Raw genomic sequence first — 13798 nt, 5'->3', positions numbered from 1 at the left:
TACTTTCTATATAACCGTTTCGATCTTCGATATTTTTTACGGGCTATAAAACATTCCGTATTAAACCAGTCCTTTGTTTTCTTTGGTTTTTTACTATGATTATGATTAATTTTAGATGTGCCAAATGTTTTTGAGCGGAGTTTAAAAGTAAATTAGCAGTGTTTGTAAAGATATCAGCTACATGTTTTTTGCTTAAATTGTTAACATCAATAGTATTTAGAGAGGATAGAACTCTCTCATAGTGCATGATCTTAAGACCAAAAAGGCCGATTATACTAATTATTCCTCTAATCATGTGTTATCCAATATTACGGTATCATTAGAAATACTTTACGTATAGAATTCACTAATAACGAAGTGAAAAATATTGTTGAGTATAGTTATGCAAATATATCTTATGACCTCTCTCTCTCTCTCTCTCTCTCTCTCTCTCTCTCTCTCTCTCTCTCTCTGAGTCTTGTGTATAATTTCATAAATAATTAAGTCTGATATATCTTTGTTAATGCAGTGGGGAACCTTTGTCCATGTCCTACTTCAAGATGAGTACCCCGAGTGAGTCAGACGACAAAGGTGATACGTCACCAGATACGACGGGAAATCTGGACGCAGACGATGGGCCTCTGGCCAATGTTCACTATTCGGTGTTTGGCCTCGGCTCCAGAGCATATCCGAATTTCTGTGCCTTCGCCCACTTTGTAGACAACATGATCAACTCTTTAGGAGGAATGAGAATTAATAAGATGATGGAGGGGGATGAACTTTGTGGACAAGAGGAGTCTTTCCGGCAATGGGCAGAAGAAACGTTTAAGGTATCCAGTGGGGATTACATATAATTGTTTTAATATTTCCTATCAAAACATTTGTTTATTCTTATATGGTTCATTGCCGTATGAAGGCGGTGGGCAATGGCAAAATTTCAAAACCTAAAGTTAGCGAAATGTGTTACTGAGTATATTTTACTGCAATGTCTGTGCTTACTGTTATTTCAAATAAAGCTAAAACTAATATACCAATCAAGCATGAACAAAAAAGTTCATTAAGAGTTATCTGCAAAAGTATAAACTTTATAGTTGCACCGTGAACCATTAAGTAGAAAACATATTTTTAACAAACGACTTATTGTATGGCGGACTCCCTACCATTTGGTACTAAACTTTGGTCCATAGTGTGAATGGAAAGGGGTGCGCAACGCCGGAAAAGTGTCCATTCCGCAGTTGTCCATCCCACTGTTGGAGGTTTATTTTGCCCTTCGATGATTCAGTCGGATGTTCAAAAGCGGGTAAATGGCACTGAAGATGGTCATATTTAGTCCCAGTTTCTGTTCACAAACTAGCCTCATAGAAAAAAATAAGGGAGAATCTACTCAGTGGATGTGAATATTTGATTATTGACTTTTTCCCTAACATCAGACTGCTTGTGAAACTTTCTGTGTCGGGGACGATAGCAGCATCAGTGAGGCGACCAGTTCCCTGTCCAAGACAGACTTCACCTGGTCCCCAGGCAAATTCAGACTCACCCCGGCAGACAAAGAGCCGAAAATAACAGAAGGTACACACATGACTAATAACAAGCACATGATTGTTCTATTGTCTCTTTATAAAAAGTGATCCTCCTCCGTTTTTCCTATTTTATCAGATATTTCAGTAATGAACGGTTCTTTTTTTCTTCAAATTATAGCTTTGTCCAAAGTACACAACAAAACTGTGCTACCCTGTAAGCTGATTGAGAGAACACAATTACAATCACAAAATTCAAGGTAAGAATCCATGTCAACGAAGCAAAGACAATCAAAGACATTTATACAACATACATACGTAATGGTTCTGGTCTAATTTACTGCATACTATTTTTGCAGCCGACAGACAATCTTAATCAAACTGGACACCTATGGCGCCTCGGAGCTGGCCTATGTACCTGGGGATCACGTGGCCATTTTTCCCAAAAACTCGCCGGATATGGTAGAATCAATTCTGGCAAGACTTCATAACGCCCCTCCAGCGGATCAAATAATAAAAACAGAGATCCTGCAAGAAAAATCAACACCTCTTGGTAACTTATTACATTGGTGTATAGTTTAAAGCATGTTTTTAAGGCAAAAACAAACTCGAATGACTGTTATTGGCCTAAACTTTGCTTATTTAGGTTCGTCAAAGATTTGGGAACAGGTAGAGAAAATTCCGATTTGTTCACTGCGCACGGCTTTCTCCCGGTACCTAGATATCACTACGCCCCCTAGTATCAACATGCTGAAGCAACTGGCGTCTCAAGCTACTTGGGAAAGTGATAAAGATAGGCTGGAAAACCTTGCAAATGTACTTGGATTATGACGTCATTTGATATAATTTTTATGGTGTTTGATTTAACTCTCTGTCTATCGATCTAAGAATATATAAAGTCAACCTACCAGGTATTCCTTTTTTTTAAATTAATTAATCATTTCATGCCTTCTTAACAGGATATACACGCCTATGAAGACTGGAAGCATGAGAGGAACCCAAACTTGGTGGAAGTCTTTGAGGAGTTTCCTTCACTGCGAGTAAATCCCACGCTTCTGATGACACAACTTCCGCTGTTGCAGCAAAGATTCTACAGCATCAGTTCCTCGCCAAAAGCATATCCCGGGGAAATTCATGCCACAGTCGCCGTCGTTAAATACAACACCATGGGTACGTTCTTTCATAATCTTTAAAATACAGTATCTTCATAAAAAACATCTGGCAATGGTAATATTTTAGGATAATCACTGAAAGCAAGTACAGGTATATACAATTTAATACATAGGCCTACGGTATAATTTATCTTCGCAGGTGGTGTGGGGCCAGTGCATGAAGGCGTGTGCTCTTCCTGGTTGAACAAATGTGATATCGGAGAAACCATTCCTTGTGTGGTTAGAATGTAAGTACCAGGGTGGTAAAGGACCTTGTAACGTGTAACGTTATGGCAGACTAAATAAAAGGTGGAAATCATTAATTGAATATTTTTAATTTTCAGGGCACCTAGTTTCCATCTTCCGGACGATTCAACTCTCCCCGTGGTCATGGTCGGTCCAGGGACCGGAATTGCACCATTCAGAAGCTTCTGGCAGCAACGTAAAATCGAGAGAGAAATGCTTCCTCCTCCATCGCGTGAGTAGGCTATTGTATGGGAATTTTTCATACAGTCATATACATATTATAACGAATACAAAAAAACAAACATTTCGTTAATCAATTTTCAATGTATTTTCGTTATTTAGATGGAGAGAAGCAAGGATGGGGTGAGATGAGTCTGTACTTCGGCTGTAGGCAGTCTACCGTGGACCATATCTATGAGTCTGAATTAAACGCATGCGCAAAGGAAGGTGTTTTATCTCAGGTCAATGTTGCTTTATCGCGGGAGCCCGGAAAGAAAAAGGTTCGTTTCTTCTATTATAACACAACATTCAAAGCAAAACAATAAATTGGGATCGTTTTCTACATATACGTAGATCAGGTTCGAGAAGGTTGGAAACAATCATAAACATGTACAAGTATCGCAACTAAAACTTCACATCGACATGTATCTGTTTTAGGAATATGTTCAAGATCTACTGAAGAAAAACAGTCAACAAATTTTTGAAAGCATAATGAAGAAAGGTGGCCATTTTTTTGTTTGTGGTGACGTAGGCATGGCGTCAGATGTAACGACAACTTTGTCCAAAATAATCCAGGAGCACGGGAAGATGACCTCGGAGCAGGCTCAGTCGTACCTTTTGAAACTACGGGTAAAATCCTCTACTGAATTCAAGATAAAAACCTTGAATTTACTCATTTTTTTTTATTTCGCCCATTTCACTTTGCGATTCTCTTGGAAACATGATTCTAGAAATCAAAATTTCTTTGATTTGTATTGTTTATGTTCATTATTTCATAGGAATCCAATCGTTTCCATGAAGACATCTTTGGTGTAACAGTCAAAGCGGAAGTGACGGATAAGGCACGTGATCAGGCAAAGAAAGCATGGAAGTACATCAACTCTACCAACAAATCCACGCGGACTGATGAAGTGGTCACCAGAATTCCTTCAGCGGTATGCTAGTTTTGATCAATTTTCATGCCAAGTGTTCAATAAATTCTAATAGTAAAAGTTTGTGCAAAATATCCTTTGTGATTATCGTTATTCAAACCACTTCTATGTTAATCTATTGAAGTCGTCTGAGGAAAAATAGGTAATCAATTATGCTGGTTCTACTTTCTTAGACCTACAGAATATTTAATTTTATATATTTCTCTGAAGTTTTGCTTATAATTATCCTCTTATATTTTATGATCAGTTGGTATTTATTATTCCTAAATCTTTGCATGCTAATATCAGCCACTAATTTACACTTACGGCTAGAAACTTTTATCTTTTTTTTTTAGAATCATATATTTTCTTTATATACATTTATTTTTATTAATTCCCTTATATTTTGATGCTGTATATATAAACTATATACAAGATTCCTAGTTTATGTTGTGAATTGATAAAATAAACTTAAATAATATATCAAAATTACTTTTGAAACTGGTTTGGGGGGGGGGGGGTCTCATGACCTTAACGGTTAAAAATATAAATATCATACGACCATATAAAAAAAATTTCGACACGTTTTCATTACAGGAAATCCTGATACAGAACCGGAAGCGCCGACCGCCCTCAAGGAATCGGTCCCACAACGTGTACTCGGAGGGGGTGCCGCTGTACGACAGTTCGGACTCCCTGTCCCCCGAGCACTGACCGGTCATATATATCAATCATAGACATTGGATAATTTAAATATATATTGCTTGTTGTTTAATTAGTCGATTTCTATTCATTATTTTCCATTTTGAGGACGTTATTGATGCATTGTTTATATTTTACAAACTTTTATCACTTTTTACGGATTACCTGTACTGTAATTTTAATTTGTTGGTTACTTGTTTTTCTGGGTTTCCCTTTACATATAAAGTTTATGTACATTTTATGCATTATCTTCTTTTCCTCACTGCCGTTTGTATTATGAATTATGATAATGTTAATTATATTATGAAAATTTATATCTCGTAATTTGTAAAGATGAAAAAAAATTGGCGACCATAGAAATTGCATATAATTATAAAGCAACTAATTTTGATCTACGATTACCATATTTACGGAAAACCATGCAATACTTTTATTAAACAATTCCGAAAATGTTACAGTGTTTCTTCCCTGTTAGCTTCAAATCCACACGTATCTTGTATATATAAAGCACTGATCTTATCTATATGTTTTAAAATTCATAGAATTTTAATTTATCTATAACCATTTAAAATTCTTTGAATTTTAAAAAACTTTAATGAAACAAGGAGACTGGATAAGATCTAGCCTTGCGTGCTGAATGTATTAAGTAAATATGTACATCCATTGAAGGCCAGAAGTCGGATATATAACGAACCAGTTTATTATTTCCAACAGTAAATTTTCTAGAACAAATAATTAACCAGTGTCTACAATTTCGGTGCATCTTGTTTGCCAGGTTCTCCAGTTGTCTTACTTTGGCCATAAATATTGAATACATCTTTTAAACTTTACCCATAAACCCAGCATGAGTGGAAATAGAAATTATAATCAACAAAATAATGGGTCATATATTTATCATTGTTCTAAAAATTAAATAATCTGAATTGGTAAGATGAATAAATAAATAAAAATGAATTAATCTGAAAAATTGTTTTTCATGATACTGAAACAGTTTCAATGATTCCTTGAGCAATATTGACTTTGCTGTTGAGGACCGGTAAAGAAGGATATTCTAGTTTGCATGAGAGATAACTGTTTCAGCGATATATATCATCCAACTGAAAAAAAAAACCAATCAAATAATGTTGGAAATGACGGGCATAATTATACAAAGTTTAAGTCTGAAGCAGAAAAAAAGTTCATCGTACATGTATATCATTGCATTGATAGCGAGGGAATAAAAATCAGGACGTTTCCTGTGTTAAACACATCGTTTAGTCATTTACTATATTGAAAGACATATTAGATGTGAGTGTGATACATACTTTAACATATTATATCAAATCAAACAGTACAAACATCTACTGTTTCTGTCTGTTTTGTAAATCCGTCCCCAAATCCGACAGTCGGAACTAGATCTGGTTCCTCAAAACACATGGGACAGCACGCGTTTCTAACTGCCGAAGATCGCATCCAAATTATTAAGTTATACCGTTCCCCGCTAGTTATCGGTGAGGCCCCATGTCTGTGTTGTCCTCTATGCAGCAGCGCTATAGATGGCACGTGCGAGATCTCAGTAAATCTCGCATTTTGGTTGGAAGTCTCACGAGGTCTGAACATGTCACCGAAGTACAACTCGCCGCCAGTGAAAGTTTTCCCTAGTGACACATTCAAAGTAATCTCCGCATTGTCGTAGTGATAATTCAGGTCCGTGTCTTGACCTAGTTTGTACTTGACCACGAACGCTTTGTGGGAGTCCAGGGAAGCCCCTCCCCAGTCAGGGTACATCAGGGAGGTGATGGCGGCAATGTAGTGCTCGCGCAATGGCGTCAGAAAGTCCTCGTCAAACCCCAGCTCATTCAGCAACACCTGGATGATTCAAAGATATCGAAGTATTACAACATGCTTACATTCCAGGAACAGAGAAATGTAATGATCCAAAACACGTTTTGCCTTTCTACGTGGATAGAACATAGCCCCTAGCGAGAGTTGAATGGCAAAATATGAGTTTACTTTCCACTGTTCAAGAGTTGTTGTTTTTTACTCGATAACTATTCTAAAAACTGTTTTCGTAAACTTGTTCTTATCATCACTTTCGTCCGCTTCGGATCTGCAGATATCAACTTTTCAATATCCTAAATTTCTGGCTTACTGAAGATTCCGAAGAATTAATTTCCGCGTAAAATCGCGAGAAGCAACCGTCGTGGATTTTAAAATCCTCGCTTTTATTTTTCAGACAGTTATGAACAGTATGACATAATAACAAAAATTGGTGAATGCAGTTTCATATTCTCGCGATTTAATACAAAAAAATTAAGCACTCGCGTAAATTAAGAATTTTACAGTACTAGTATGTTCCTCACACTCAAGTTTTGTATAAAGATACGCTGTTATAAAAACTCAACATAAAAATTCTTGAAGACAGCAGAAGACAAGGTGATGAATAAGTATACATATTTCTGTAGTTTGTAACATAAAAACAGAGGCATTTGTTCCTGGTTAAAGAATAAAATAATGTTGAATGCTCATATTTTTATGTTTTCTAAATTTTGAAACGCAATATAGTGAATTCGATACCTCTATAAAAAATTCTGTGATTCAAACACTATTGAATTATACAAATTTGAATAACATGATATATATTTTTAAATAAATTAATTTATGAATCTTCCTAACCCCGTATTTATTCATTGTGTTTGGCCTGCCTTTAGGACAATCGCTATCTTCAAAGTGTGATAGTTCTTCAACAAACAGGCGGCAGAACTCCTCCGTAAAAATAGGAAAGGTATACACTCTCTCGGCTGATTAAAATGGCAATGAAAATTTTTATCAACTGTGTATTGCCTAATATTAATAGCAACAATATTAATTAACCTTCGAGGAATAAATGAACATCATAGAAAACCAATCAAAATTTAAGAAAGTATAAATGTTAACTATCAATGGTAATAGTGATACATTTATACGTGGTCACTTACCCTTTTCCACTTTAATTCTGTCAAAGATCTCCTCAAGTGACGCCGATTTATTAGCTTTACATGCCTGGACTAGAGCTAAAAATTCAGATGCTAGGTACTCTTCCTACAGAGAAAAAGAGTTTATGGTAAAAGTACCTTAAACTTTATAATACCGTTGAAATACAGTCCTAGCAATTAAATTCTTCTAAGTTTGTGACAACCTTCAGATGATAGATTTCGGGATGCACGGGAGTGTAATGAGAGGAGATAACGTTCCTCCTTTTCAGACTCTCTTCTCCCAGATGTCGCCTTCTGCTGATTTCTTTCTGAATCTACGTTTAAATATTCACATACATGTACTTCATACACAGTTATATCCAATAATGTTATTGTTGTTTTCATCAGCTATCAACTGGTATTTATTGGCCTGTCCTACACTGGTTGTTGTGTATGAATAGCTATCTTACAAAAATAGTTCAGAACACACGCGACGTTTTTCAGTTTTAGAAAATTTACCATCATGATAGATTATTTCTTCTTTAATTGAATATAAACATAGTAATCCCCAAATGTGCAGGGTGCTTTACCAGGCTATTTTTGGAGTTAACATATGTACATTTTTTAACTGTTCTTATGATAGAAGGCAAAATGCATTAATTTTGAGTTTTTATTAATAAGTAAAAGAATACTGTCTATATATTTTCAGTCGAAACTATATTTCCAAATATATGAAAAAAAATATTATATAACATGAAAATATAAAATTTCACATTTTTTTAAAATCTAAAAACATACCTCTCGACATGCTTCCCGAATTTTTTCTTCTGTATTACAACCTCGTTTTCTCAATATCTTTAACATCAAGAAAAGACCAAAAATTGTCTAAATATATGGCACAATTTGAGATTCTACCCACCCTAAAAGAGGTACACTATAAAGGCGGAATCATACTCAGAATAGAGTAAAAAGAACAAATGAAGGGCAACGTTTATGGTAGAGTAAGGTAATACACACTTTGCAAATAAACTTGATAAAATCCATGCTTGACTTATCGTGACATCATATACATATGCTCCGACAATAACTTTAGGTGAAAAAAAATCGGCATAAATCTACAAGAGAAACACCTTCAGCAAGCAAGTTTTATGCATATCTACAGTCATAAAAAAGTGTATAATTTTGTTTATCCATACGAGAAATTAATGTAATTTCATGCCCACACACAGGTACATTCAAATACATTGACAGGTACCAAGAAAGAATGATCAATTCATGAGCATTTTAGGACCTAAGATTGTGTAAGTGGCAAAAACTTGAATTTTTCAAATGTTTCAAAACTTTCTGTTTTTAATTTTACCTGTAAATAGTCATGCTTAAACTGCTCTTCATCCTTGTATGTCACATGCAAATTGTATTGTTTCAAAAAAATATTATTTGAGAAAAAACACCGACAAACGTAGTATGTCATCATTGAGTCAAAGTGAAAGTAGTAATTACATTTGTTAGCTCGAATGTAAACTATTCCGTTCTGGTGTAAAGATTGTTAGTTTATTAGTATTTTCTTTACCTTATGCCCAAATTAAGTTATTTTGATTATTCATAAAAGTGAAGTATTCAACTATCCAATTAAAAGTACAATATTCGTTATTATTTGTGAATTTCTGTGGTAAGAGTTAACTTTTTAAAAAACAAGATGTCAGCGCCCGTTACCGACTTCAAGGAGTCTTTTAACGGAAACTCGCCAGAAACAGTGAAAAGTAGAGAGGAATACATAAAGAATCACCCCGATGCAAATCTGGTATGTTTGTTTTTAGTATTAAGTTCTGTTATTTCCTTTATTTTTATGAAAATAGCACATTGACAAAATTAACAATAGAGGATTTTCGAACGTATCATAAAATTTAATCAAACTTGGTACAAAACAACGTATGGGAAGGGGATGCTAAATTGGTACAAAACAACGTATGGGAAGGGGATGCTAAATTGTAAAGATAATAATGGGCAAATATATACAGTTATTAATTGACGCAATGTTAAGGTAAACATTTATTTTATCAAATGATTATGTAACGGGATGGGAGAAATAATGACGGACCTGACCGGGATTCGAACCCGGGCCCCCTGAATCTCTAGTCAGGTGCTCTACCAACTGAGCTATCTGGCGCCGGTATTCGAACCGGTCTGACCGTCACATTCCTCCCCCCTTAAATGATCTTCGTCCCCGAAGATCACCCCAGGCTCTTCCCCCGGCAGGAGTTCACCTGTCAGTTCCAGGGGTTGGTCACGGCACCAAATGTAACGGGATGGGAGAAATAATGACGGACCAGACCGGGATTCGAACCCGGGCCCCCTGAATCTCTAGTCAGGTGCTCTACCAACTGAGCTATCTGGCGCCGGTATTCGAACCGGTCTGACCGTCACAATTACTTAATTCTTTTTTCATCTCTTCATCATTATTGTCGCTTTTGACCGGTACATCGAATTGACTAGTATTGAATTTAGTTTCTATTGAATGATTCCAGATAAGACCGTGCGCTACATACTGGAGAGAATGTGAAGCATGCTTTGGTATGTATATATGATTATAAATCTGGATCTGGAATGATGAACTGAAAAGTGCATTTTAAAGGGACTTGGACGTGATTTTAGAACAAAATTTTAATTTTTAATATATAAAATGGTTTACTTGCACATTTTAAATGATTGACCAAAGGACTAAGTGCGGTTTTATGCAATTTTTGCCCCCCAAAATCAAAGTTTTAGAAAGAGCTTGAAAATAAGGTGAAAGATAGTTAAAATCATATTGGAAATAAAGGTGTAAAAGGTTATCACCACAGTGACGTCATAATGTAGAAATGACGTCATGAATATTGCATTATTTTGATAAATTGATGTTTTGTAGCAAAATATGGGTGTTTTCCGATGGTTTTTCGACTGGGAAACATCGAGCGCAGGCTTGCTCAAGTACCATATTTTAGTATAATGTGTATAACTATCTGAAGAAAAACATATGTTAAAATCGCACTTGAGCAGACCTGCGCTCTATACTTCCGAATGCAAAATATAGAGCAAAAATGAGAATATTTTCATTTGTTTGCAAATTTGCCGGAATTGGGCCATTTAGGTGACGTCATAGATACACAGCGAAAGAGCAATGATGACTAAAATCATTATTATAGTTATAGGCATCCTCTATACAATAATTTGTGAAGATTTTATTTTTATACGATACTATTTAAAAATTGGTTAAAATCGGGGGCAGATATTTGACCATACCGCACATAGTCCTTTGAATGTTAGAATTCAAGTTATAAGGGAGATACAAGGAAAGAACGCATTGTTATGTAAACAAAGCTTGAGTTTTATATTTGTTTACAAATAATGTAATGTATGGAATTACCATCTCTTTGATATATTAACTTGTGGGAAACAAGGCAAACCTATTCAATGGGTTTATAAAATATATTATCAATAGAAGAAGCAACATTTGATTGAAACTTATACCAATAAAACACATATTTAAACAATAACAAGGCTCGAGCTTTGTTTAGAAACAAAGAGTTCCAAACTCTGTATCTTGCTTATAACTCAATATCTGACTTTCAAATTTTGACAAAGCATTATAAATACCCATATTATCCATTCTAAACATTTAAAACAGAAAAATGAATTTTAAAATGTTGAGCTCAAATCGTGTCCAAGTCCCTTAAACGTTCAATCTAAGATAAATCGTTTGTTTACTGGGAATTATACAGGCTATGTTTGTTAGTGAATTCATTGATTTAGGTTTTATTTCAGAGCAACCATAGTCAGCCCATTTCATCTTTTATTTCTTTATACGGTATAATGTTCTTTCTAAGATAAGATAATTTTATTTCCAAATTCTGGGCCCTTTTGGGCATACAAAGGTACATGTAAAATGTCAGTCAATACAGAAATTCATTTGTTCTTCTTGCTTTACAGCAAAAAGAAAGATAAAAAATGGTTTATTTCCCCTGAAATATCTTATATTAGGATTCCACCCTAATACTACCCTCTCATTTTTTAATGCCTGATATTTCCTTACAATGTCTTTAGTAAATTGAAGAGTAATTTCTACAGAGTTGTTGCTTTTCTCAGGGCAGTGTATTATATGACCATGTTGTATACATGTATCATACAATGTACATTTATTTTACACAGCTGCACCATCACGTATCAGACAGCGCTATGTCAATGGCAAGGACACGGACTGCACTCCCTTATTGAATGTCTTTGAAAAATGTAATGCTATGGAGAGAGGGGGAGAGGACTCGTTGGATGCCATGGTTCGTACAATGATACGCCACTGTTTTATTATCAATGGTTATTATATACACCTCACTATCTTGTCATCATTCTTGTCATCAAACAAAAGAAACAGTGCCCACTGAGATTGCCTATCATTGACTTTTGAATGATTTCTTTAGTTTGTTAACATTTGTCCCTGTTTGTTTGTTTTTTCAAATTTATTTTTCTGAAACATTTATAATTTATATAATAATTCTTGTAATCATCTGTTGAGAATTCTTATAATTTTGGAATTTCATTTTCACAGAATGACCTTATAGCTTATGAAAAACAGAAAATGGACAATGAAAAGAAAATGATGCAAGCTAACAATGTGTGGGAGTATCGTTCCTCACCCCCAGAAAACTGGTCAGCCCCACTTCCTGAATTCATTGAAGCACGAAAAGACACTCATCTGAACAAAGTAGGGGACACGTGGGAGAAGCAGGATCTTAGACTAACTGTCAGGGAATGTCTATTGACCGGGGAATTGTGTTGTATATCTTGACCAAGACTGCTGTTTATGTATTTTATATTGTGATTTGAAAGTACTGTATAATTGTATGTGTAAAGATGATAGATGTATAAAGTAAAGACAAATGAAAGTTATTTATAAATCAATATTACTGAAATGAATGTATTGCATCTTGTTTTTATCAAATTACAGTTGAGGGGTTATTTTTTTTTGGGGGGGGGGGGGGGGGGTTGACTGGTTTGTCGGAGGATGACATGGCAATCTATCTCTGCACTATTGATTCCATTTTTTTTTCATAGAAAAGAGAAATCTTTCAGAAAGCAAACTTGCTACACATAGGATATATTTTTTTAGAGTGAGTGATACTAATCTCCTGCAGGTTCAGGTTAACTCATACAGACTAGTCTATTATGGTCCTAAATGGAATTTGTGCAGTGTAAACATAATTTTTGCGTTGGCGAAATAGTTATGCATGTAATGATGACCAAAGATTAGCGAAGTTTTGGAAAGGGTTTACTTTTTAATGAAATAAACAATACTTTTTGTTATTGAAAATGATTAGAACCATTATAACAAGACCTTGGACTTTCGGTTGGACGTAGCTGTCTATTTCTCGCATCAAAACAAGTTAAAAATGACGCGGTTTCAAGCGAAATATGCACCGATTTCGTAGTCTTGCCTCAAAAGCCAGACAAATCTTGTCGATTTCAAAGAGCAGTGGCTGAGTGGCCAGCAATGAAATAGACAGGCCTACGTCACATTGCTGTTTGACACAACTACCCAAAGTCCAACCTCTTGTTAAAATGGTTCTAATACGGTTAAAAAAGAGATGCTTGTTTAACAGTTTAAATTAATGTGAACATTACAGATTATATCTCTGTTTACAACATTTCTTTATATAATCAGGAAGTAATTGGGTAGGTTTGGGGACATCTGTTAGCACATCTTCTTTGTTAGAATCTTCAAATAAAAATCTGCCCCCAAAAATATGAACTGAGAATCTAACAAAAAGGCTATAGTTAAAATTTTTATAAAAATTATTATAATTTTCAAATAAGTTTTCTAAGCAAATGAATTTCCACTGTGTGATTATATACCAAAATATTAAGCAAAGGTGCCGTTTTAAATTAAAGACTCATGTAAATTAAGAACGACATTTATCAAACGTATATAGTTTTTGACTTAGATCATGTCTTCTCCTCTGTTGATTACATAGGACCCGCCTATTTAAAGTTCTCATGTTTTCTTTGTGTTCATACTGAAAAGATGTGCAAAGAATATCTAATTTATCCAAAGAAATATCATAATGCTATACAAGCTTATCTTTTAAAGAAATTGGTGAGCTAGCGCTGTA

The 13798-nt window shown here is 34.9% G+C and overlaps 3 protein-coding genes and 1 non-coding gene across 14 annotated transcripts in view; 2 read left to right on the top strand and 2 right to left on the bottom strand.

Moving 5' to 3' along the window:
* LOC105322950 (nitric oxide synthase, salivary gland) overlaps window positions 1–5180 on the top strand; it is a 52712-nt gene extending 47532 nt beyond the window's left edge. For 6 of the 8 annotated variants that reach the window (XM_066080152.1, XM_011421861.4, XM_034483133.2 and 3 more), the window contains 12 exons: window positions 509–809; window positions 1410–1548; window positions 1678–1756; window positions 1856–2049; window positions 2143–2312; window positions 2456–2666; window positions 2808–2895; window positions 2992–3125; window positions 3236–3393; window positions 3551–3742; window positions 3892–4047; window positions 4621–5180. In XM_066080152.1, the coding sequence (XP_065936224.1) occupies window positions 509–809; window positions 1410–1548; window positions 1678–1756; window positions 1856–2049; window positions 2143–2312; window positions 2456–2666; window positions 2808–2895; window positions 2992–3125; window positions 3236–3393; window positions 3551–3742; window positions 3892–4047; window positions 4621–4737 (1939 nt within the window). In that variant the 3' untranslated portion in view covers window positions 4738–5180. Of the gene's footprint in view, window positions 1–508; window positions 810–1409; window positions 1549–1677; window positions 1757–1855; window positions 2050–2142; window positions 2313–2455; window positions 2667–2807; window positions 2896–2991; window positions 3126–3235; window positions 3394–3550; window positions 3743–3891; window positions 4057–4168; window positions 4187–4620 lie in introns of those variants that run through there. The other 2 variants (XM_066080156.1, XM_066080157.1) reach the window with 2 other exon arrangements.
* A 229-nt stretch (window positions 5181–5409) lies between these two features.
* LOC105322947 (2-oxoglutarate and iron-dependent oxygenase domain-containing protein 2) lies at window positions 5410–9178 on the bottom strand. Of its 4 annotated transcripts, XM_066080158.1 has the most exons (7): window positions 9019–9178; window positions 8457–8513; window positions 7883–7993; window positions 7683–7785; window positions 7381–7505; window positions 6030–6573; window positions 5410–5822 (listed from the first exon to the last, which is right to left on the bottom strand). In XM_066080158.1, the coding sequence occupies exons 1-6, from the start codon at window positions 9130–9132 to the stop codon at window positions 6049–6051; spliced, it is 1035 nt and encodes a 344-aa protein (XP_065936230.1). In that variant the 5' UTR covers window positions 9133–9178; the 3' UTR covers window positions 5410–5822; window positions 6030–6048. The 4 variants fall into 4 exon arrangements, with proteins under 4 accessions (XP_065936230.1, XP_011420155.3, XP_011420157.3 ...); XM_011421853.4 differs by having other exon boundaries at window positions 5410–6573; XM_011421855.4 differs by lacking the exon at window positions 7883–7993 and having other exon boundaries at window positions 5410–6573.
* A 142-nt stretch (window positions 9179–9320) lies between these two features.
* Window positions 9321–12601, top strand: LOC105322946 (synaptic plasticity regulator PANTS). The gene is made up of 4 exons (XM_011421852.4): window positions 9321–9459; window positions 10184–10229; window positions 11844–11968; window positions 12238–12601. The coding sequence occupies exons 1-4, from the start codon at window positions 9355–9357 to the stop codon at window positions 12475–12477; spliced, it is 516 nt and encodes a 171-aa protein (XP_011420154.2). The 5' UTR covers window positions 9321–9354; the 3' UTR covers window positions 12478–12601.
* Trnas-aga (transfer RNA serine (anticodon AGA)) lies at window positions 9980–10054 on the bottom strand. The gene has a single exon. It is a non-coding gene; the product is annotated as a tRNA-Ser (tRNA).
* Window positions 12602–13798: the final 1197 nt, after the last annotated feature.

Source organism: Magallana gigas, chromosome 3 (genome assembly GCF_963853765.1).
Source record: "Magallana gigas chromosome 3, xbMagGiga1.1, whole genome shotgun sequence".
Classification (NCBI taxonomy): Eukaryota; Metazoa; Mollusca; class Bivalvia; order Ostreida; family Ostreidae; genus Magallana; species Magallana gigas.
The sequence above is the reverse complement of the archived record's forward strand: the minus strand, read 5'-3'. Positions and strand labels throughout refer to the sequence as shown.

Excerpts from the sequence above, each read along its gene's own strand:
- LOC105322947 (XM_011421853.4), bottom strand. The coding sequence starts at position 9,132 with ATGATGACATACTACGTTTGTCGGTGTTTTTTCTCAAATAATATTTTT. Across the intron at positions 8,514-9,018 it reads TTAAGCATGACTATTTACAG|ATATTGAGAAAACGAGGTTG; the intron begins GTAAAATTAAAA and ends TTGATGTTAAAG. Across the intron at positions 7,786-7,882 it reads CCGAAATCTATCATCTGAAG|GAAGAGTACCTAGCATCTGA; the intron begins GTTGTCACAAAC and ends TTTTCTCTGTAG.
- LOC105322946 (XM_011421852.4), top strand. The coding sequence starts at position 9,355 with ATGTCAGCGCCCGTTACCGACTTCAAGGAGTCTTTTAACGGAAACTCG. Across the intron at positions 9,460-10,183 it reads ATCACCCCGATGCAAATCTG|ATAAGACCGTGCGCTACATA; the intron begins GTATGTTTGTTT and ends GAATGATTCCAG. Across the intron at positions 11,969-12,237 it reads AGGACTCGTTGGATGCCATG|AATGACCTTATAGCTTATGA; the intron begins GTTCGTACAATG and ends TCATTTTCACAG.